Source organism: Pituophis catenifer, unplaced genomic scaffold (genome assembly GCF_029215685.1).
Source record: "Pituophis catenifer annectens isolate HBS135680 unplaced genomic scaffold, rPitCat1.0.hap2 SCAF_1, whole genome shotgun sequence".
Lineage (NCBI taxonomy): Eukaryota > Metazoa > Chordata > Lepidosauria > Squamata > Colubridae > Pituophis > Pituophis catenifer.
The window spans coordinates 336,772,060-336,795,391 of record NW_027256881.1 but is presented as its reverse complement, the minus strand read 5'-3'; the positions used below and the strand labels follow the sequence as shown (position 1 = coordinate 336,795,391).

Here is a 23,332-nt window from a genome sequence, read left to right as displayed (position 1 = left end):
GCCCCCAAAACACCCAGCTTTGGCTGAATTCTGAACGGGGAGATTGGGAAAGGCCCTTTAAAAGTGGCAGCGGGAGAAGAGGACCTCTGGGAATGGGCAGAGTGTATTTCTACGTAGACAGCAAGGTAGGCGCGACTTGGTCTCGGCGGGTTTCTTCCTCCCGATCTCCCCTTCCTTTCCTCCCCCCCAAAGTCCATCGAGCATGATTTTGCTACGCATGTGCAGAATGCGTTCTGTGCAATAAAATTACAGACGCCCAAGAATTGGGAATACAGTACGCAGAATGCATTTCTCGTGAAGCCATTGCAGAAAATGGGGGGGTGGGGTGGGGTGGGAGCTTGGCCTGTGTGCAATGCTTCTTTGGAAGGGGCGGTGGGGAGGCGGTGCAGCAAGATGGCATGAAGCACTCTATAGTTTGGCTGCAGAGGACAAGGTGTTTCCCCCCCCCCCCCAGGAATTCAGAAAAGGATCTTTTTTTTTTATCTTTACTAGATAGCAGGACCGGACGCGTAGAATTAGAAATTATGCACAGTGCCATGCTTTGTATGCAGTAAACATAACTGCTTTGCCGGGTTTCTGGGCATGTACAGAATGTAGGCTTTCTTCTCAGGCAGCAAGATGGCTGTGTCTCTCCTGCAGATCCTTGAAATGCATTCCACCAGCAGTTGGAGCTGCAGCGGGCACACGACTGTTGTTTACTCAAACCAAGGCTTGTTTTCCAAATAATTAAAAAGTATCTGTTGAAAGATCTGGTAGGTGTGCATGTAAGGATGTCCAGTAGATTTTCTCTCCGGAATCTTCTATCAAAATCTTGCAACAGGGGTCATGCATTATAAATAGCCAGCTAACGCAATAAAGGAGGATGTTTGAAATGAGGGGTCTTTGGTACTCTCTGAGCTTGGTTGGTTTCTTGCAGATGTTTCATTACCCAAAGTAGATAACATCATCAGGTTTGCAGGATCTGATCTGGGTTGGTCAAACCAGAGGTTTTGTCTTCCGAGCTTTCGGACTCGTGCTGGAGCCCATCTAGCTAGACTAGAGAGAAGTTTCCTGAAGATGGGCTCCAGCACGAGTCCAAAAGCTCAGAAGACAAAATCTCTGGTCTGACCAACCCAGATCGAATCCTGCAGCATTATCCTGGGACATGTATGTTCACCTTCATTCGTGATCATCAGGTTTGGGTAACAGGATGCTAAGCCATATGTACTGAATTGTGACAGATGTGTCACACACAGATGTGTAAATCCAGCTGCCATGTCATTTTTTATTACCTCTGGTCTTCAACAAACTCTCCTTTCACTATCTCCTTTAAAAAGAGCCTTCTTACTGATGATGCCTGGTTCTGGAATGTTCTCCCTAAATACATTTGCTTGGTGACTAATTCATTGCCTTTGCAGTGAGAAGACTGTTTATTTTCCTGAGTTTTTAAAATGCAATGTTTATTTCACTGGCTATATTATGCCACTATTAAAAATCCTAGCTTTGGGGAAGATTGGGGGTGTGTGGGGTTGGTGGGTGTGCTTTCATTTCAACTTTTATTATTTTTGCAAGCCTTTCCTAAGAATATCACTGAAGTATATCCTAGAAATATTGAAGTGTAAAAATGTTTACAATAAATAACTACAGTGAGTTTCAGAGTCCCCCTTTTCTATTATGGCAGTAATCATTAGAGTTTTGTGACATTTCCCTTCCCACATGAGAGTAAAGTTACTATTTGACAGTATTTGATCATTTCCAAATGTTTGTTTTGGGCCAACAAATTCATGTATATATTTCTAAATTTACACAGTGAGAATAGTCGTAGAGTTGGACAGTTGGACATTAACTGTTAACAGTTAATGCTTAACTTTATGCTGACTAATCCTGAGGGTCTATTCTGGAAGACTGGCTAGGTGCTAAAATATTTCTTTTCAAGAGCAGAAGTTAATCTTGTCAAGTAAAATTCCCTAAAGGCATGAAAACAATCTCCCCTCTCTTCAACTAGTTAGCCTTGAAAGAAGTGGTCTATTAACCATTAAGCAGACTAAGCATGTACTTAGGACACCAGGCCCAAAGGGGGCACCACAAAGTTGAGAAGGAAAAAAAAACAACAATGAAGATTTATAAAAAATTCTTTGATAAAAATTGAATCTTGGAGCACCAAGATTTGTCAGTGCTTAGGGCACCAGTGAGGCTTAATCTGCCACTGCTTGAAAGTAAGATATCTCTGGGAAAACTCCGTTGTGGGTCATTGGTAGCAATTTAAAATAAAGATTGGGTTGCTGGAGATATTTAGAGTCTAATGTGGAATTATCATTTTTTTTTCATTGTGTATGAGATTTCCCCCATTGTTTTGAAAGTTAATTATTAAAGGCATCTTTGGTTTAGAATATTAAAAACAACTCAAGAATTTTTTGACCCAGAAAAGACTGGTTTCTCTACCTTCTCTTTTCTTTTTCCAACATGGAATCCTTCTGCCTTCCCTATTTGTCCAGATTTGGCTAGAATTCATGATGCTGCCTTCACAACAGCCTTGTAAGATAGGGAGATAGGACCATTCCATCAGATCCTGCAGGAGAGGTATGTTAGGGATATTGTCTAGTAAGGAATATCATTTGATGAAACCCAAGAAGAGGCAGTGCCCTGCTCTAGCACCCCTCCTTTGGAACATCATTCACCCAGAACTTAGGTTGGTTTCTATCCTTTTGGGCTTTAAGAAGGGCCTGAAAACATGGCTGTGCCATGGTGCTTGAGGTCTGGTGATAGTGGTCAGACATGATTATATTAAATGGGTTCTATTGCTTGTATTTGCCTGCTAACTCTGCTTAGGTTTTGTGTTTAATAGTGGTTTTAACAGAGTTATATGATGTTTTTATTTATATTTGTATTGTACTCACTATTGTTTTTAATCGCTCTGAGGTTCTCAGAGCCACATTTCACTAATAATAACAGAATAGTGTTGGAAGGAACCTTGGAGGTCATCTAGTCCAACCCCCGGCTCAATCAGGAGACCCTATATCAGTAACAGCTAACCTTTTCAGCACCAAGTGCCGAAACTGGAGTGTGCGTGCCAGAGCACCAGAACCTGGAAGAGGGCAGCTGGCTGGTGCACACGTGCATGCCAGAACCCGGAAGAGAGCATCTGGCCAGTGTGCATGCGCACTAGGGAGCCCGGAAAAGCAGCTGGCGATGGCGCTACTGCTCTTCCAGGTTCTGTTGCGCTGGTCCAGCTGGCGCGCTAGAACCCAGAAGAGAGCAGCTAGTCAGTGCCCATGCGCACAATGGAACCCGGAAGAGCAGCAGGCGATGGCGCGCTTGCCCACAGAGAGAGCTCTGCATGCCACCTCTGGCATGCGTGCCATAGGTTCGCCATCCTGGCCCTATACCAGGGGTGAAATGTAAAATTTGTTACTACTGGTTCTGTGGGCATGGCTTGGTGGGGGGGGGTGTAATGTGACTGGGTGGGCGTGGCCAACTTTTTTAAAAAAAAAAACTTTTCAAAGCATTTTTTCTAATGCTTTGAAAAGCCTCTGCCGATCAGGCAACTCAGCTGGGATCGTCAGAGACTTTTCAAAGCATTTTTTTACCACCTTTTTGGCCAAGTGGTTGCAGAAAAAAAATGCTTTGAAAAGCCTCTGACCCAGCTGAGCCGCACGATCATCAGAGGCTTTTTTTTTTTTTACATTTAAAAGCATTTTTTCGTCAGAAGAGGTTGTAGAAAAAATGCTTTTAAAAGTAAAAAAAAAAAGCCTCTGATGATCGTGTGGCTCAGCTGGGCATGGGGTGGGGGGGTGCAGGGATTTTTGCTACCGGTTCTCCGAACCACCCGCCGCCATCACTACCGGATCAGGCGATCCGGTCCGAACCGGGAGCATTTCACCCCTTCCCTATACCATTCCAGACAAGTGACTGTCCAGTCTCTTCTTAAAAGCCTCCAGTAATGGAGCACCCACAACTTCTGAAGGCAAGCTTTTCCATCGGTTAATTGTTCTCTGTCAGGAAATTCCTCCTTAGTTCTAAGTTAGATCTCTCCTTGATTAGTTTCTACCCATTGCTTCTTTTCCTGCCTTCAGGTGCTTTGGAACAGTGGTCACCAATCAGTGGTTTGCATTTTTATATTGCCCTAAATACTATTTATCTTTTAAAAAAAATCATATTAGTGGTCCTTGGGATTTAAAGTTATGAATTTAGTGGTCCCTGAGGTCCGAAAGGTTTGTGACCCCTGCTTTGGAAAATAGGTTGTCCCTCTCTTCTTTGTGGAAGCCCCTGAGGTATTGGAACACTGCTATCATGTCTCCCCTAGTCCTTCTTTTCATTAGTCATACCCAAATCCTGCAACCATTCTCCATATGTTTTAGCCTCCATGTGAGATGGGTTACTATACGAATTTAATAAATAAGTTATACATTCCTACAGTTCATGTAGTTTTCAGAAGACCTAAAACTGCAACTAAAAAAGAAAAATATATATGTATACAAATTAAATTAATAATAAATAAAAACCAAAGATGAAAACCAAACATTGAACCCCCCAGCTTAAAAGTAGCAATGCTTTATCAAATTTCCCCCACTTCTTCTCCTGCTTTGATCTAGCCCAAGGTAAGGATTCTGATAAAATAATGAACTTTCCCCTAAAACTTCCTACTTTTTCCTCTGTGCCTGTCCCTGTCCCTTTAATAGGCGTAGGTGGCAGAAGGAATGGGAGGCTGTGACTTTCAGTCTTTGAGTAACAGCTGGGGAGGCCAATAGCATTGATTTCCTGTGGGCGCTGGAGGCACTCTGGGGAACTGAGGGGGCGGGGCTGAAACTGGATAATTCCTGAGTCCAGGTGAGTGTATTGAAAGGGGAGGGGGGTAGAGAGAGAGAGAAAGGGAGAAATGCTATAAGAACATCAGAATTAATGCAGAGCTTGGGTGGAGGTGCCAAGCGACACTAGCAGCTGCTTAGATTTTGCAGACTGTGGAGACCAGTCCTGTTTTCCTTTCCCCCTCCTCCCAGTTTTAAACTTTCAGATTATTTCAGGGTGGGGGGGGGGGGCTAAGGCTGATTAACCTTAGATTAAACCATCTTTAACCATTTTTCTATGCATTTTGGAGTCAGGCAGAGAAGGGGAAAAGAGAATGGGGCTGGCATTAGGCAGGCATCATTTTAACTTTTTCTTCCTTTGGATTATCAGGTTAAAATCTGACCCCGGGGTGGGCGACTAAAGTGTGTGGGTTGTTATTTATGGCCAGCTCGTGTTGTTTCCTCTCTGCTTTGCCCCCGGAAGCTTTTTCTTTTTCTTTTTTTTTTAAATTCATATTGATGTTCCTTCCTTTTTCTTTTATTTGGCGTGAGAGCCTGCCTTTTCTCCCTCCCCATTACATTGATTGTTAAGGCAAAGGAACACAAGCGTTGTGGTGTGGCTGGTTGGAGCGGGCAAAAAAATCTGGTTTGCAGTCCCTGCAAAGCTCAGTTTTCCCACGTTTGAAGACGATAAAGAGATAATTAGTTGTTTTGGCAAAAATAATAATAAATCAGTTGGATAGCACCTTTTCTGACTCGCAAATCGTATTAAAAGGCATCCTCTGTTATGTGCCACAGCTCACTTCTTCGGCCGTAGGTCATGAAAGCCAATATTTTTTAATAAAAGGTGCGAGTTGCTACCAAACTTCTAGTTTTTTTGTCCCATCCCTTAACATGGCTGTCCTACAGTCTATAACAAGAAACACTCTGGGGGTTTTGGCAGGTTTTTTTTTACTATCAGTTCTGTGGGCGTGGCTTGATGGTCATGTGACAATTCTTTAGGATTTAGCAGAGGTACTGGTCTACCAGGCTTTTAACTGCTTGCAGAGCTGTATCGGTCTACTCATTAGTTTTTGGAGGCACCAGTCTACCACCACACTACCTTTTAACACTGATCAGCTGTAGGGCGGCCCTTTGAATCCCCGCCGAAAGAGTTTAAACAGTTTTTTTTCCTTCTAGCCGATCAGCTGGGACTCAGGAGGCAGCAATAGATTGGGGGTGGGGCCAAATAAAAGGTAAGAATAATGCAGGGGGGTGGGGGGGGCAGAACCGGTTCGGTGACGTCATATCGTCACCGCTACCGTCTCGGCAGAACCGGGAGGAACCCACCACTCGGTTTTGGGCTGCAACAAAGTTTTAATACTTGTAGCCCTCGACTTACAACCACAATTGAGTCCAAAATCTCTGTTGCTAAGCAAGATAGGTGTTAAGTGAGTTTTGCCCTATTTTGGGGCTTTTCTTGCCACAGTTGTTAAGGGAACCACTGTAGTTGTTAAGTTAGTAACACTTGTTGTTAAGTGAGTCAAGCTTCCCCATTAACTCGGTCGCAAAAAGTGATCACATGGCCGCAGGACACTGTAACTATCATGAATATGAGCCAGATGTTGGCATCTGAATTTTATTCAAGTGACCATGGGGAGGCTGTAATGGCTGTAAAAATGGTCATAAATCACTTTTTTCAGCACTGCTGTAATTTTGAACAGTCACTAAACAAGTGTTTGTAAGTCGGGCACTACCTATATTGGTATTACAGATTTTGATTTCAGTAAGACTTTTTTCAGTGCTGAATTTGTAGCCCTTCGGATTATTTCGCCACCGTGTGGCCTCCGACCTGAGCCCACTTCCTGTGGGGATTTAATGCTAGCGAGTGCAACCTGGTTTGTAGATTTTTGCAACTTTTTCCTAAGACTTTTGAGGAGGCTTGGATTCATGAGCATTTACTTTCCGGTCAACCTGCATCTGGATCTAGCTCTTACTCCATTGTGTGCTTTGTGTAATACATAAGTATGAATATAGGGTTAAAAAAATAATAGGATCATATTAAATGACAAGATAAAATGTAACTGAGCCAGTGAGAGTATGCAAAGTGCTAATTCGTACAATGCAAGGCGAGTTAGTGAAATTGGTCTCTTTGTTTAAAAATTTACAACTATAGTCCCAGAAGTACACAGACCGCAAATTGTAGTTCTTAATGTGAAACATCTATGGAAATTCTCAATTATCCAGATCATGGTTGTCCCAAGGGTGCTTTTCCAAAAGGCAACTGGACATTCTTGTTTTGTTTTGTTTTTTTTTTTGAAAATATTTTGCTTCTCATCCAAGAAGCTTCTTCAGTTCTAACTTAATGTGAAAGAAGGGAAGAATTATTATATAGATGGGGGGAGTGATCATAATTCATTCTTTTTAATACTTCTGTGTTGATTAACTTTACATGCAGTGGATTTCATAGTCAAGGACCTGTTGGGATACGTCTGGCTGTTGTCTAAACAATTTGTCTGCATTTTATCTGCCATCCTTCATAACCCTTGACCACAATGAGGAACTAAGTTCCAACACATACGAAGGCCAACAAGATAGGGAAAGGAGAGGGAACAAATTGGTTAGATGAGGCCATTTTGTGAGTTTCTACATAGCAGAAAGTTGGATTTAACTGAATGATTTTCTTGACTGTAGTTCAGTGGTGATGCCATCCATGTAGTTTTTTTTTTTTTAATGTGATAGTTTCAACTGCTTTTGTTGGCCCCCAAAGAGTCCTTAAAATCAGAGGACATTCTTCTGCCTTTCAAAACTATTTTGCAAGTTGCTAGTCCACATGATACCACAGCTAAATCATGTGCTGGATTAAAATGTTTGTCCTTTCCTGGAAAATGATGCTCATCACAAATCACAAAGGCAATTTACCGTCTTACTTGGGTTTTTTTTCCCTCCTTTGCCTAGAAAAAAATGCAGGACCTGTCTGGCAGGTTTTATTTTGTTCTTGAGCAATTAGCTCTGTTGCTTCTCCTATTAATTATTTCTCACAATTTGCTGAACGGTGATGAGCCAGTAATAAATTGTATAAATAAAGCCAACCATTAGATATTAAAATGGGCTTCCATAAAACCAATATGTCTGTAATGTTTGTCCATTTGTCCTTATTGTGTGTTTGGGGTTTAAACAGGGTGATTTTATAGAGCTGTAATAGGTGCCAAGGAGCCTCTTTCTGTCACCTGTTATTTGGAATTTAGAAACCACCTGTCTCCAGATTGTCAAAACCAAAGTATTTTGTGGCTATTGATACATCTCTCCTTTGTTCTTTAAGCCACATAGTTACTGTAACATGACTGAGTCTTGTAGCAGGGAGTTCCACAAGCTTAATAACATGTTGTGGAAACACTTCCTGTTGTTTGCAACTTGAATCCTGTTGACACTGGAGTTTTCATGGCCGAGGAGATGGAGCAATAGCTTGGAGGATTTTTCACTGGGGTGAGCTGGAAGGTATCTCTGTATTTGTGTCTGAATGTAGATTTTAAAGGAATAGATATGTATCTCAGGGTGGAGTTGTTGAGCTAGTGATAAGTCTCATCCGCGGGAATTTATTTAGTAGCCTTGTAACCTGCCTTTCATACAGGAGCTCAAGGCGGCATACATTGTATGCTCCCTCCTACTTTTCCCCACAATGACCCTGTGAAGTAGATTCCGGTGAGTTAATAAGTGGGCCAGAATCTCTTCCCTTTTTAAATATGTAAATTTTAATCTGTTTTTAAATTGTTGGGGTATTTTAATTTGTCTGGGCCAAAAAGTTTAATTTGATTTTATCGGGTTTTTAAATTTTGTGTATTTATGTATTTTATTGTTGGCTGTTCACCGCCCTGAGTCCTTCGGGAGTAGGGCGGTATACAAATCAAATAAATAATAAATAATAATAAAGAATCACCTAAAGAGTTTCAGTGCCGGGGGGGGGGGGATTTCAATGTAGTTCTGCCCAATACAGCACCTTAACCTTAACTATTAGAAGTAGTGTTGGGCAATATATGAAACATTAAATTATGTTAAATTAATATGACAAACTGAAACACTTCTTTATGGAAATCTCGGTTTGTAGTGCTGGAAACTCTACTTTGTGTTGGCTAGAAATATAAATTCCACTTTCTTTTCAAAACCTGCTTGCTCTTAGCCTAGACCTACCCTGCAGTGCCATTGTGAATAAATACTTAGATAAAACGAGGACAAAGGGGCTGTGTTTCCTTCAAACTCATGGCACAAAGGATAAAGATCTCATAAATGTAAAAACTACAGATATTTTTCAACTTGTTAAACCAGTCGTTGGCAAAGAATCTGCTCCATCTAGGTAGATCTGTTTCTCCAGAGATATGATTGTTGACAAGTGGTGATTTTCAAATCCTCACATATTTGAAGCTAAGTTACAAGATTTTGGTGACCATATTCCCTACTGGCGAGAAATTAAATGAGGAACTGAGCCTTTTAAAGTGCATTTTAGGCCCTCTTCTTAAAGTTGATTTCAGACTGTAGTTGGAGGAACAGCATGCTCAGAAGATGGATGATGAATGTCATGTTTTGATGTGTTTTAAAATGGCTTTATCAATTATCTTGATTTCAGAAGAAAAAACTGAAAAGATGGATATGGTTTTTCAAACTATAGTTGCTGTATGTAACTTGCAACAAAGATGGCCTGTTCAACTTTTTTATTTAATCTCCTAGCATCAATGCTCGTTGTCTGAAATGTGAGGGGAAAATCTTGTATTTCATGAATCTGAAACTTGAAATGTTTCAGACAGGGTTACGATTCCCTATTGCAGTGATGGCGAACCTTTTAGGCACAGTGCCCAAACTGGAATGTGCACACATGTGTGCGTACCAGAGTGCCGGAAACTTGACGACCAGCTGATTGAGCTGGGGCGATGGCGTGCATGCCCACAGAGAGAGCTCTGACCTGGGGCGACGGCACGCATGCCCACAGAGAGGGCTCTGTGCTGGGGCAACGATGCGCGTGCCCACAGAGAGGGCTCTGTGCTGGGGCAACGACGCATATGCCCACAGAGAGGGCTCTAAACTGGGGCGACAGCGCACATGCCTACAGAGAGGGCTCTGTGCTGGGGCGACGATGCGCGTGCCCACAGAGAGGGCTCTGTGCTGGGGCAACGGCACATGTGCCCAAAGAGAGGGATCTGAGCTGGGGCGATGGTGTGCATGCCCACAGAGAGGGCTCTGTGCTGGGGCAACGACGCATATGCCCACAGAGAGGGCTCTAAACTGGGGCGACAGCGCACATGCCTACAGAGAGGGCTCTGTGCTGGGGCGACAATGCGCGTGCCCACAGAGAGGGCTCTGTGCTGGGGCAACGGCACATGTGCCCAAAGAGAGGGATCTGTACTGGGGTGACGGTGCTCGTGCCATAGGTTCGTCATCACGGCCCTATTGTGTTTAGAGCAGGGATCTCTAACCTTGGCAACTTTAAGACTTGTGGACTTCAACTCCCAGAATTCCTCAGCCAGCAAAGCTGGCAGTTAAAGTCCACAAGTCTTAAAGTTGCCAAAGTTGGAAACCAGGGGTGGGTTCTAAATTTTTTTACTACCGGTTCTGTGGGCGTGGCTTATTTTGTGGTTGTGGCTTGGAGGTCATGTGACTAGGTGGGCATGGCTAGCTGGTCAGAGTCATTTCTGGAAGGTCCTCGCACTTACGACCAGTCCTCGCACTTACGACCCGACTCATTTGTTTGCTTTTAACACTGATCAGCTGTAGGACGGCCCTTTGAAGCCCCGCGGCAAGAGTTTAAACAGTTGTTTTCCCTCTAGTCATCAGCTGGGACTCAGGAGGCAGCAATAGATTGGGGGTGGGACCAAATAAAAGGTAAGAATAACGTGGGGGGTGGGGGGGAAGAACCGGTTTGGTGACGTCATATCATCACCGCTACCGGCTCAGCCGAACCGGACCGAACCGGGAGGAACCCACCACTGTTGGAGACCCCTGGTTTAGAGAACAACCTGGAGTTGTATAAGTAGTCCTTGACTTATGAACATTTGAACTTACAGTGCATCTACCACAGGGATACGTATGACCCAGACTCAAAGTTCTAACAGATGGGGGGTCCCCCACACAGCCACTTGATTGAACTTCGAGCACTCGTCCACCAGGCCACATTTACAGTCGTTTGCAGCACCCTGTGGCCATACATTTTACAACGGTCTTGCTGAAAACCGGAAGTTGCTTCTGATTTTCGGCAAAACTGCACCTATAGCGAAACATTGCTTCCATTAATGACTGTAGTGTCTGCTTAACCACCACCACAAAAAAGGTTTGTAAAATTGGGTGGGTCACATTTTACGAAGATCATGATTTTGACAGGCAGGCTCCATCAAGATTGTAAATTGAAGACTACCTGTATACTGAACACATCTGTAAAAACCAAACACATCTGGATTGGGGAAGTTGTTTTTCCAGTGCCCCAAGTTAGGAAATTTTCCCCAAAAAAATCTCTGGTGGAAAATAATTTCCCTGGAAGAAATTCTTAGTTTTACAAAATTAGTGCTATAGCACAATGAAGGGGCAGCTGGAATGGATGATATTCTCTTCACTAACATTTTTCAGATCTTCCCTAAAAAAAGGTGAGATTCCAGATCTGGTCAGTATTTCAGTCTGAAATGAACATGTTGGTATTTCAGCAGCAGAGGTGGGTTTCAGCAGGTTCTGACCAGACAACCGGAAATTTTTAGTAGTTCGGAGAACCAGTAGTAAAAATTCTGACTGGCCCTGCCCCCATCTATTCTCTGCCTCCCGAGTCCCAGCTGATTGGGAGGAAATGGGGATTCTGCAGTAACCTTCTCATGGATTGGAGAGGGAATGGAGATTTTACAGTATCCATCCCCTGGAGTGGGGTGGGAATGGAGATTTTGCAATATCCTTTCCCTGCCACGCCCACCAAGCCACGCCACGCCCACTAAACTACACCCACAGAACTGGTACTAAAAATTTTTGAAACCCACCACTGTTCAGTACCTTTATCTACTTGCCCAAATGAAGTTTGAGTTCCTTTAAATTTATTTTTTTATATATAAGTAAAGCATTAATTCTGTACAGGTTTAACAAGCAAGTTTCACTGGATTCATCTGTGGTTGTTTTTGAGTTAGATACCTAGGACCACATTATAAGCCCACTGTTTTTTGTTTGATATTCCCATATTTCAGTTTAATTTAATGTAATTTATCACATTTCTATACCGCCCAACTCCCAAGGGACTCTTTGTTCATCTTGCCTTTGCTTATTGACCAGGTTTTTTCAAACGTTAAGATGTGTAGACCAACTCCCAGAATTCATGCTGGCTGGGGAATTCTGGGAGTTGAAGCCCACATATAATATTAATATAATTAATATTGCCAAGATTGAAAAACACTGAGATAGGCCCATTGCAATGATATAAAATTGTATATAAAATTCATATAAAAGAATGTAAAATTCACACAGTGGGTGCATGTGTATACATATGAAACACTGAAATATAAGCCAAATTTTGTCAAATCTCTGTTTGGGTCATGGAATCTTTTGTGGTTTTCTGGGCTTTCGTCATTCATTCTGTCTTATTTGGTGTTTAGAATGGATGAAATGTGTGCAAAACACTTTGGTCAAAAACACCCCATAAAAACTAACTGGTAGCAGATTTGGAGTTCAGAGGAGTTGCTGAGGTCACTATAATTTCATCTCCCTCTGGATAATTGTAGGATGTTTATTTTTCCCTAGAGTGATGAGGGAGAAAGCAGCGAAAATATAGCGTATTAGTACCACTTCTGCGGCAGTAAACAGTGTTGTTTCTGTTGTTAGTAATTTCAATATCTCTTAACTATTGAAGTTTGAAACCAGGATTGATTTTAATCTTTTTTTTTGGATACACCAGCAGTTATCAAATTGTTCAGATTTTAAGAAATGTTTGCCTTGAAACTCAGTCTCTACTACATTTTCTGCATAGGTTTTAAAGGTGTGAGTTGCCTGCTTCCTTTCTTTTCCTGTCCTGTCCTGTCCTATCTGTTCCTGTCCTGTCCTGTCTGTTCCTTTCCTTTCCTTTCCTTTCCTTTCCTTTCCTGTCCTGTCCTGTCTGTTCCTTTCCTGTCCTGTCCTGTCTGTTCCTTTCCTTTCCTGTCCTGTCCTGTCCTGTCTGTTCCTTTCCTGTCCTGTCCTGTCTGTTCCTTTCCTTTCTTTTCCTTTCTGTTCCTTTCCTTTCTTTTCCTTTCTTGTCCTGTCCTGTCCTGTCCTGTCCTGCCCTTCCCTTCCCCACTCTATATTGGAGTTTGATAGCCATAAAGCTGTAAAAAGGATATTCAAACCAGAAGTGAGACCATGCTATAGAAGCACACAGAGCAATTATTATAAGCATTACCTCCCATTATCCTCTCTTTTGTAACAGCGTTCAGATTGCAACTGTTTTGGTTTGTGTTCTTATCATTATTTTATACAGCACCACACTTACTCATTTATGCAGAAATACAGTAATATATTATGCAATATATTATGCTGCTGCTGTGCTCTTTGTCCACACGATAAGAGTATTTAGTTTGTTACCTCACATATGTGCCAAATAGCACATCTCACATACGTGCCAAATAGCACATCTCACATATGTGCCAAATAGCACATCGGAAAGATACTTGCAATGGAATTTGGGTCATGGCAGGGATGGGTAGCTTGTCAAAGGAGTTTCTTAACTTGTGGAACTCCAGGTCACAAGATGTGGCAATAACTGTTGATTGATACAATTTGTAATAGTTACCTTGAGGTAAAATGGGCGGTCTATAAACGTAATTAATTAATTAATAAGGATGAGTGAATTTCACAGAACAGGAGATTCAGTAAATGCATTGTTAGCAATTAACCATAATGGCTAAATGAATACTTCAGACTCTGTATCATAGAACAACTGCATGCAAAGGTAGTTTTTCCTTATCTCTGGGGGCCAGGCAAGTTTTTGGGTAGCTGTTGACATTTTATGAAATTCCTTTCTATCTGAGGGTTGTCAGACGCACACACAAAATTTTCAGTTGCAAAGCAAAGTGTTGCCTTTTGACAACTAGTTGAATTAGTTTCCTGAGTGATTTTCACCCTTTTGAATTAATGTTTTAATTAATAGCATCAATATTTTTAAACCTTCTCATCGAATTTTCATTGTTCTCATTAAATAAACATAATGTTTTTTGTTAGTTGTTTGCTTGGGTGCTTCTTTTTTTCGGGGGTGGGGGGTGGGAGAAGGAAGAAAAAATATTTTATATAAAATAAAAAATGTTCTGCAGTGTAGATTCCCTGAAATGTGAAAGAGAATGTTGAGCTGATAATCTAGTAGAGCTGTTCTTCATTCAGGGTCCTTTTAGAAAATTCCTGGACTTTGCAGCATATGTTTTGAATAGCTATTGGCATTTGTATTTTATTATTATTTTTTATTATTATTTTTTATTTTTTTATTAGTCATATTTCTATGCCGCCCACTCTCCGAGGACTCTGGGAGGACAGAGGACACCAAAGACAGTATACTAAATAGCATATTGCCCCCTAACAATCTGGGTCCTCATTTTACCCACCTCGGAAGGATGGAAGGCTGAGTCAACCTTGAGCCGGTGAGATTTGATCCACTGATCTGCTGAACTAGCAATTAGCTGAAGTAGCTGCAGTACTGCACTCTAACCACTGCGCCACCTCGGCTCTTATTTTATTTCTTTCATAAATAAAAGGAAAGAGTGATAGGAGAGAATAGTCGTAGCTCAGGATTGAACTGTGGGGTCCTTGGTCCTCTATGAGCTTGATGGTTTTCTTGCAGACCAAACTAGGTAATACCATCAGAGCACTGATGACAACACCTAGTTTGGTAATGAAACGTCTACAAGAAAACAACCAAGCTAAGAGTACCAAGGACCATATAAAGGAGGGAATTATTCATGCACGCTAGGAATGGGAGGTGGATTTCCTGGAACTGGAGCAAAGAATTTTAAAAAAAATCAGGGCCGCGTGTCGTCTTGACTTCTTTCTCTGTCCCGCCTTCTGCTTCTTGCAGCTCAGCTGATCAGTAGCACGCTGGCGCCATGGCTTCTGGAGGTGAAGACCTGGATGACTGGGCGGGCACCAGTCTGGTCGACCTGACCTCATCTGAACTGGCAGCCACCCAGGCTTCCATGATCGACAACGGGGAAGATTTTGAAGTCCTGGATAGTACGGATAGTACGGATGACGGGGATTTAAGCGGTCTCCCCCCACTGGAGGATGTCCCAACCAGCTCTGCCAAAAAGGATAACCAAGAAACGAAAGTGGGACATGCGGCTGAGGAAGAGTCAGAGGCGAGCCAAGAATGGCTTGATGTTTTAGGTGAGACATAGCTTTTATCCACCTCACTGCTGGTCTTCTAATCTCCCCCCCCCCCAACGTTCCCTGGATCTTTTCTAAGTGGTGGGGAAGAATTGTCACTGCATTTATGACTCATCTTTATTCACACGCACAGCCCCCACATCAGGAGTGAAGTGCACTACCGGATCGCCCAATCCGGTAGTGATGGAGGTGGATTGTTCGGAGAACAGGTAGCAAAAATCCCTGCCCCCCCCCCATTACCCAGCTGAGCCGCGCAATCATCAACCTCTTTGGCTGCAAAAATGCTTTTAAAAGTAAAAAAAAAAGCCTCTGATGATGGCCCAGCTCAGCTGGGATCATCAGAGGCTTTTAAAAGCATTTTTTTCTACAACCTCTTTGGCCGAAGGGGTTATAGAAAAAATGTTTTTAAAGGGGAAAAAAAGCCTCTGCTGATCAGGCAAGTCAGCTGGGATCATCAGAGGCTTTAAAAAAAAAAGAAAGCCTCTGCCGATCAGGCAAGTCAGCTGGGATCATCAGACATGATGGCATTTTTTTTACAACCTCTTCAGACGAAGAGGTTGTAGAAAAAATGGTTTTAAAAGTAAAAAAAAAAAAAAAAAAGTTGGCCACGCCCACTCAGTCATATTACCACCACCTATCAAGCGACGCCCACAGAACTGGTAGTAACAAATTTTACATTTCACCACTGCCCCACATCATCCGGCATGTACAGGTAGCCCTTGACTTAACGACCACAATGGACCCTGCACATCGCAGTCGTAAGTCATGATAATCGTAAATTGTCTCACCTGTGTTAAAACCAACACTGTCATTGTTAAGCAAGCCAATGCTTCACTGTGGGCCATTTTGGCTGAAAATCAGAAGTAAATGCCTCTCTTCAGCAAAAACTATTGTAAAACACGGTCATGTGATGAGGGGATGCTGCAAACAGCCATATATATATATATGTAGTCACGTGACTTCACCATTGGAACTTTGTAGGTACCCTCAGGGAGGTCCATTTTCTCTTTGGACAGTTGTTAAGGGGCTGGTTGTAAATTGAGGACTACTTATACTGTATGTTCCTTGAGGCAGTACCTCTAGGTTTGTATCAAACTCCTTCCCTGCGGATGGGATGGGATTCAGGATTCTCAGACCAGGTACCGTGGGACTTATAGTCTTTATAAAGGATGTCTTTCTGTTCTGCATATTTGCAGTCCTCAATTTCCAACCATTTGTTTAGTAAACATTCAACAACAGCACTCAAAAAACAGCACTGACAACTGCTCCTTGCACTTATGACCATCCCAGCATCTCCACAATCATGTGAATCAAAATTTGGGACTTTTGTATTTAGGATGGTTGCAGCGTTCTATACTCATGTGGTTGCTTATTTGTCACTTTCCCAGCTGGCATCTGACAAGCAAAGTCAATGGGGAAAGCTGGATTCACTTAACAGCCATGTGGGTCCTTTCACTGCAGTGATTCGCTTAACAACCATGGCAAAAAAAAGATTGTAAAATTGGGCCCGACTCACTTAGCTACTGAAATTCTGGTCTCAGTTCGGGTTGTAAGTCGAGAGCTACCTGTAGCTCTAAATTGGGGATTCTAACCAGTTACTCTTCTTCTCTTAATCCCATCTCCAGGGAATGGCTTACTGAAGAAGAAAGTCATCCTACCAGGCCAAGGTCAGGAGAGCCGGCCAGTCAAAGGCCAGGATGTGACTATCCGCTTTAAAGCAACGCTGGAGGATGGGACAGTGGTGCAGGAGGACCCCAGACTCACCTTCACGCTGGGGGATTGTGATGGCATCCAGGTGCATGTCTGTCATTGTCGTGACCAGCAATAGGCACTCCCACTGTCTCTCTAACTGAGGGAAAAAAATGGGGACTAGAAACTTATTTCCATGTGGATTAGATATTTAAAGGGGGTCAGCAGTTAAACATGCTTAGCTTGTCAGCTGCAAAGCGGACAGCCCGGGTTCGAGACCCGAGTGCTGTGTGACAGGGTGAGCTCCTGTTCCTTGCCCCAGCTCCTGCCCACCTAGCAGTTCGAAAGCACGTAAATGTGAGTAGATAAATAGGTGGGAAGGTAACAGTGTTCCATGCGCCTCCCTTGGCTAAGAAACGGAGATGAGTGCCACCCTCTAGAATTGGACATGGCACAGAAAACCTTTACCTTTAGATATTTAAAGGCAAGCCAGAGAGAATGGCAAGTTGGAATCGCTTGGCTTATACCTGTCTGGAAAAGTTATCATCATCCACACTTTTAGTATATAGCCTTTAGTTGAAGGACTGTAGCTCCATCCATTCCTTTTGAGAATAAATTGGTAGCTGGTGTCCTGAATTGTTATAAGCAGCAAATAAACAAGGAACCAAAGGAAAACATCTAACTGGGTGATAGATACTGTAAGCATCAAGTCTTTAGCTCCGTGTTACTCAGCCCTGGCAACTTTTTGGGATATTCAAAGAAATGAGTGGTATAACGAAATTTGGAGTATGGCAACAAATGATAGATTAACAACGGAAATTAAAGTTTAAAAAGGGATGATTAAAGTAAACAATTATAATGAAATATGGGGGGGATTTTACAAAATCAGTGTTGGTGGAAGGCAAAGAGAATAAACCTACTCAAGAATATATGTTGTTTTGGAGGGGATAAGGGAAGAGTTGGAATATATTGTATATCTTTTAGTTGTTATAGAAGAAGAAATATAAGGGAAAAAAGGTCTCCGGGGGGAGGGGGTGCACTGTAATATTTGTCTTTTTTATATATTTTTTTCCTCTTTTTTTGTATTTAGAGTTATATGTATTATGTTTGTATTATTTGTATGCGATATATATATATGTGTGTATGTATGTATATGTGTGTGTGTATATATATATATATACATATATATATATATATCAAATTTATATTTATACCAAATATAAATTTGGTATAAAATGGTTTGTCGTGAATGCGACTGCTTGAGGGCTCCTGGATTGGAGCTGAAAGGCAAAAGGGATGCAGTATGCTCCCTCCCACATGCTGGGGTAGACCAGGTGTCTTGATAGAAAAACACTTGATAGATATTTATTTTTATTTTATTTTATTATTTTATTTTATTTTATTTTATTTTTTTATTTTATTTTATTTTATTTTATTATTTTATTTTATTTTATTTTATTTTATTTTATTTTATTTTATTTTATTTTATTTTATTCTATTCTATTCTATTCTATTCTATTCTATTCTATTCTATTCATATTTCTATGCCGCCCACTCTCCGAGGACTCTGGGCGGCTTACACCAAAGATAGTATACTAAATAGCATATTGCCCCCAACAATCTGGGTCCTCATTTTACGCACCTTGGAAGGATGGAAGGCTGAGTCAACCTTGAGCCAGTGAGATCTGATCTGCTGAACTAACAGTCAGCTGAAGTAGCTGCAGTACTGCACCCTAACCACTGCGCCACCTCGGCTCCTAAAAATATAAAGATGATAGATAGATAGATAGATAGATAGATAGATAGATAGATAGATAGATAGATAGATGATAGATAGATAGATAGATAGATAGATAGATAGATGATAGGTAGGTAGGTAGGTAGGTAGGGTGGCAACTTTAAGTTGTGTGGACTTCAACTCCCAGAATTCCCTAACCAGCCATGCTGGCTGGGGAATTCTAGGAGTTGAAGTCCACACATCTCAAATGTGTTAAGGTTGAGAAAACACTGTTCTAATGAGGTTTCTGAATGATCATTTGTCTTCTCTGAACAACCTCTTACTCCCCAAATAATTTTCCTTTTCTTCCCCCTTCCTCTTCACAGGCCCTGGATCTCTGTGTGCAGCTGATGGACATGGGAGAGACAGCGCTCATCACTTCAGATGGGAAATACTGCTTTGGCCCACAGGGGAGGTACATGAGGAAGTGGCCAGAAGGCTGGGTTATTGACAAGAATGGGGTGTTTTAGCACCAGCAACTAGCAGCTAGCTATGCTACCTATAGGGAGTGTCTGTTTGGAGGAAGTCTCCCTGAATTTCCAGCTGGTGGACAGAAAATCCAGAAAGAGTTATTGTTCCTTAAACAGTTGACGTTTTTTGTCAGCTCAAGTTGGGCTAGGTGGATCCCTTGAGCTGTTTTCTAAAGGGGATTAAATAGATCTTCTCCTGCTCACCACCTCATGCGTAGAAGCAGCCCGCTTCAGAGAACAGGAGCATTAAGAGGCAACGGAGGCTGGAGTCTTTGGACTCTTACCTGTGGAATGTCCTGGAGGTACTTTGTTGGACACAGGTATAATAACAGTAATAGAGTTGGAAGGGACCTTGGAGATCATCTAGTCCAACCCCATGCCCACGTAGGAGACCTGTACTAGGGATTCGAACCGCCGAACTGCTGACTTTTCTGATTGAGAAGCTCAGTGTCTTAGCCACTGAGCCATCTAGTCAGGTTCTGGGTAACAACTTCCTAGGCTTAATCTCCTAGCCCATAATGCTTGGATCAGTCAGAAGGTCTGACTGTAGGTCAGAAATGGCGCTTCTGCTTCAGGAACTGACCTATGAAATATTGGGAAGAAATCCTTCATGGAATTGTCTGTTTGATACTCCTAGAATCACAGGGCTTGGCAGAATCACAAGGCGGGTTGGACTAGAAGGGAGACAACTATTTCTGACAAATAGTTGTCCAATCTTTCCTTGAAGATCTCCAGTGATGGAGCATCCGTAAACTGTTCCACTGCTTAATAGTTCTCACCATCAAGAAATTCCTCTTTATTTCCAGGTTGGAACTCACTCTGATGAGCTTCCACCCATTGCTTCTGGTCCTATCCTTAGTGTTATGGAGAGTAAATCGATGCCCTCTTCCCTTTAAATATTAGAAGACTGTTCTTTTCTCTCTTCTCAGTTTTCTCTTCATTAAGCTAAATGTATCTAGCTCCTTTCTATAGGATTAAGCTCAATCTTTTCTAACTAAATTACAATTTCCTATAAAGTCTAGGATAGGCTTTTTAAAAATTTATTTCTGCCTTTTGTAACTGGAGCCAAAGATTGTTTCCAGTTTTGATGACTAAACCGGCATTAAAATCCGGTTACCTGCTTTTTAATTATACGTTTAAACCAGCCAGGAAGTTGTCACCAAAGGAAACATGTCAAGGTTGGAAGTGACGTGGGAAAGTGAAGAGAAATGCTGGTTTGCTGTACTACAACGTAGCCTGTGCAGAGATCCAGATTCAAAGAAGAAAATGTGATTCAGAGAGTACAAGTCTTGTGGGTAGCTACTGTTGTGAACACTGGAAAGAAGAAGGAGCTGACGTGGGAAAAGAGACAGCTGCTTTCACGTTCCCAGCAGATAATCTGTATGTGTGCCCACATGCTCTATGACACACATTTTGTCTCTTGAATCCGTAAACGTGCACAGTTTTAGGAGATGATGGTTTTGTCCAGTGTTTCTCCACCTTTAGAACTTTAAGACTTGTGGACTTCCAACTCCCAGAATTGGCTGGGGAATTCTGGGAGTTGAAGTCCAAACAAGTTGCAAAGGTTGAGAAACGCTGGTTTAGTTCAGGTTGAAAAAGGTTGCCTAAATTTTTAATGCTCAATGAAAAGGACCATTCTTGGCAACTAAACGTTGCGTTGATTAAACCTTGGATCTCATCTGATCTGAATGCATCTGTTGATCTCTTCCGAGCAGGATTCCCGACATTCCTCCCAATGCTTCCTTAACTCTCGAGGTGGAGTTGTTGACGGCCCAGGAGGCTCCCGATTTGGAACTCCTCAGCGGGAAAGAGAAAGTCTCACTGGCTAACCGGAAGAGAGAACGTGGCAATTTCCACTACCAGCGAGCAAATTACGTTCTGGCCGCCAACTCCTATGACATTGCTCTCAAGGTCATCAACTCTAATACTAAAGGTACCTGGTTTCACCCCCTCCTCACCCCCACTCCCAGGAAGCCTGTCTTCTACCCAGAGCCCCGCCTGGGAGAGCAATTTGTTTTGTACCAAAGTGCTACTCAGTAGCTGAGAACTAGCAACTTAATCCTTATTTTTAAAAATGCCTTTTGAACTCTATAATATGGAGTAGGTGCTAATATGGATATTGGTAGCCCATGGCCTACGAGCACAATTGAGCCCAATATTTCTGTTGTTAAAGTGAGACATTTGTTAAGTGAGTCTTGCCCCATTTTATGACCTTTTTTGCCACAGTTGTTAAGTGAATCACTGCAGTTGTTAAGTTAGTAATAGGACTATTCAGTGAATCTGAGCAGGGGTGAAATTAAAAAAAATTAGCAAGGGGTTCTCTGCCCGGTTGCTGCATGGGCGTGGCCATGGTGGGTGTGGCCTAGTCAGCGTCCTGCACCACAGCGGGAGGGGGGGCTTTTTGCCCTCCCCGGGCTCCGGAAGCTTTCCTCAAGCCTCCAGGAGGGCAAAAACGGCCTCCCCAGGCTATGGAGGCTCTCTGGAAGCTGGAAACAGGCCCATTTTCGGCCTTCCCGAACTTCCGGTAGGCCCGTTTTTCACCCTCCCCGAGCCTCCGCACACACGCTGCACTTACCTGCATCCAAAACGGGCCATGTGGGGACTCCTGGGGGCCGGGGCAGCGTGGGTGGGGCCAGCCAGGAGTGGGATTTGGGGGTTTTCTGAACTACACAGAATCTTAGCTAAAGGTTCTCCCGAACCCCTGCGAACCCCAGCAGCCCACTCCTGAATTTGAGTCCCGTGCCCTGTTCTGAATCACAGCCTTTTCCCAGCCCTAGCTCTATTTCATTTCTCTCCCTGCAGTGGACTTCAGTGAGGAAGAAGAGGCAGAGCTGGTGGAAGTGAAAATAAAATGTTTGAATAATTTAGCAGCGTCCCATCTCAAGCTGGACCATTTTGAGGCCGCCCTGCGATCCTGCAATCAAGTGTTGGAGCAACAGCCAGATAACATCAAGGCTCTGTTCCGAAAGGGAAAGGTACCATGGGCTTTGGGGCTAAGGGTTTGACAATGAGCTCAAGGTCTGAGGATGATTGGCTGATGGAACTGCCCGTCAAATGACGGCAGCACTTGGCACCTCCTCCCAGGTTACATTCCAGTTCAGGCTATCCTTGATTTACAACTGTGATTAACAGAGTTGGAAGGGACCTTATAGGTCATCTAGTCCAACCCCCCGCCCAAGCAGGAGACCCTACACCATTTCTGACAGATGGCAGTCCAGTCTCTTCTTGAAAGCTCCCACAACTTCTGAAGGCAAGCTGCTCCATTGGTTGATTGTTCTCTCAGAAAATTTCTCCTTATTTCCAGGTTGAATCTCTCCTTGTTCAGTTTCCATCCATTATTCCTTGTCTGACCTTCAGGTGCCTTGGAAAATAGGTTGACTCCCTCCTCTCTGACAGGTCCTCAAATATTGGAAGACAGCTATCATGTCTCCCCTGGTCCTTCTCTTCACTAGACTAGCCATGCCCAGTTCCTGTAACCGTTCTTCATATGTTTTTGTCTCCATCCTGGAGACAAAATCAATAATCCTGGAGAGCAGTCATCCTGGTTGCTCTTCTCTGCACTCTGCACTAGAGTTGAACCTAGGACTTACAATTGTAAGTCATTGCAGTCATTAAGTGGGTCACCATGTGACCACATGAGATTTCAGGACCTTTTTTGTGGTGGTCGTTAAATGAACTCCGTCACTAAGCAAACACAGTGGTTGTTAAGCAAATCCATTTTTTGCATGGGTGTCTTTTGCCAGAAACCAGAAGTAACTGCTGGAAATTGGCAAAAAGCATTACTAATGGTGGTCACATCACCACAGGAAGCTGCAAACATCTATAAAGGTGAGCCAGTTGCCAAGCACCAAAAATACGATCACATGATCGTGTGTGTGTGTGTGTGTGGCCATTGTAAATTGGGTCATAAGTAGCTTTGGGGGGCGGGGGTGTCTGTTGTAACTTAGAATGGTTGCCATCAAATAGTTCTGGCAGAGGCTTTCAAAAGACCTGCATTAAGCCAGGGAATGCCCAACATTTTTCTCTTGTCTGCTAATCTAGGTTCTGGCTCAGCAAGGGGAATACAGTGGGGCGATCCCAATCTTAAAGGCCGCTCTGAAGCTGGAACCATCAAATAAGGTAAACCTTGGAATCTGATCATAACTGGGGCAGAGAATCTGAGATATCTGATTGTGAATGTATTAACAGCTGCTAGGATTGTGTTGGCTAAAAATTGGAAAAATGGGAAAATACCAACACAGGATGAAGTTATTAAAAAAATAATGGAATGTGCTGAAATGAGCAAATTGACCTTT

The 23,332-nt window shown here is 42.8% G+C and overlaps 1 protein-coding gene across 3 annotated transcripts in view; it reads left to right on the top strand.

Moving 5' to 3' along the window:
* The first annotated feature begins 36 nt into the window (after window positions 1-36).
* Window positions 37-23,332, top strand: part of FKBP8 (FKBP prolyl isomerase 8) — a 29,579-nt gene continuing 6,283 nt past the window's right edge. The window contains exons 1-8 of one of the 3 annotated variants that reach the window (XM_070943996.1): window positions 42-125; window positions 14,211-14,359; window positions 14,794-15,101; window positions 16,727-16,896; window positions 18,894-18,982; window positions 20,753-20,970; window positions 21,840-22,012; window positions 23,079-23,156. In XM_070943996.1, coding sequence (XP_070800097.1) covers window positions 14,822-15,101; window positions 16,727-16,896; window positions 18,894-18,982; window positions 20,753-20,970; window positions 21,840-22,012; window positions 23,079-23,156 — 1,008 coding nt within the window. In that variant the 5' untranslated portion in view covers window positions 42-125; window positions 14,211-14,359; window positions 14,794-14,821. Of the gene's footprint in view, window positions 126-4,771; window positions 4,807-14,210; window positions 14,360-14,793; window positions 15,102-16,726; window positions 16,897-18,893; window positions 18,983-20,752; window positions 20,971-21,839; window positions 22,013-23,078; window positions 23,157-23,332 lie in introns of those variants that run through there. The other 2 variants (XM_070943989.1, XM_070944003.1) reach the window with 2 other exon arrangements.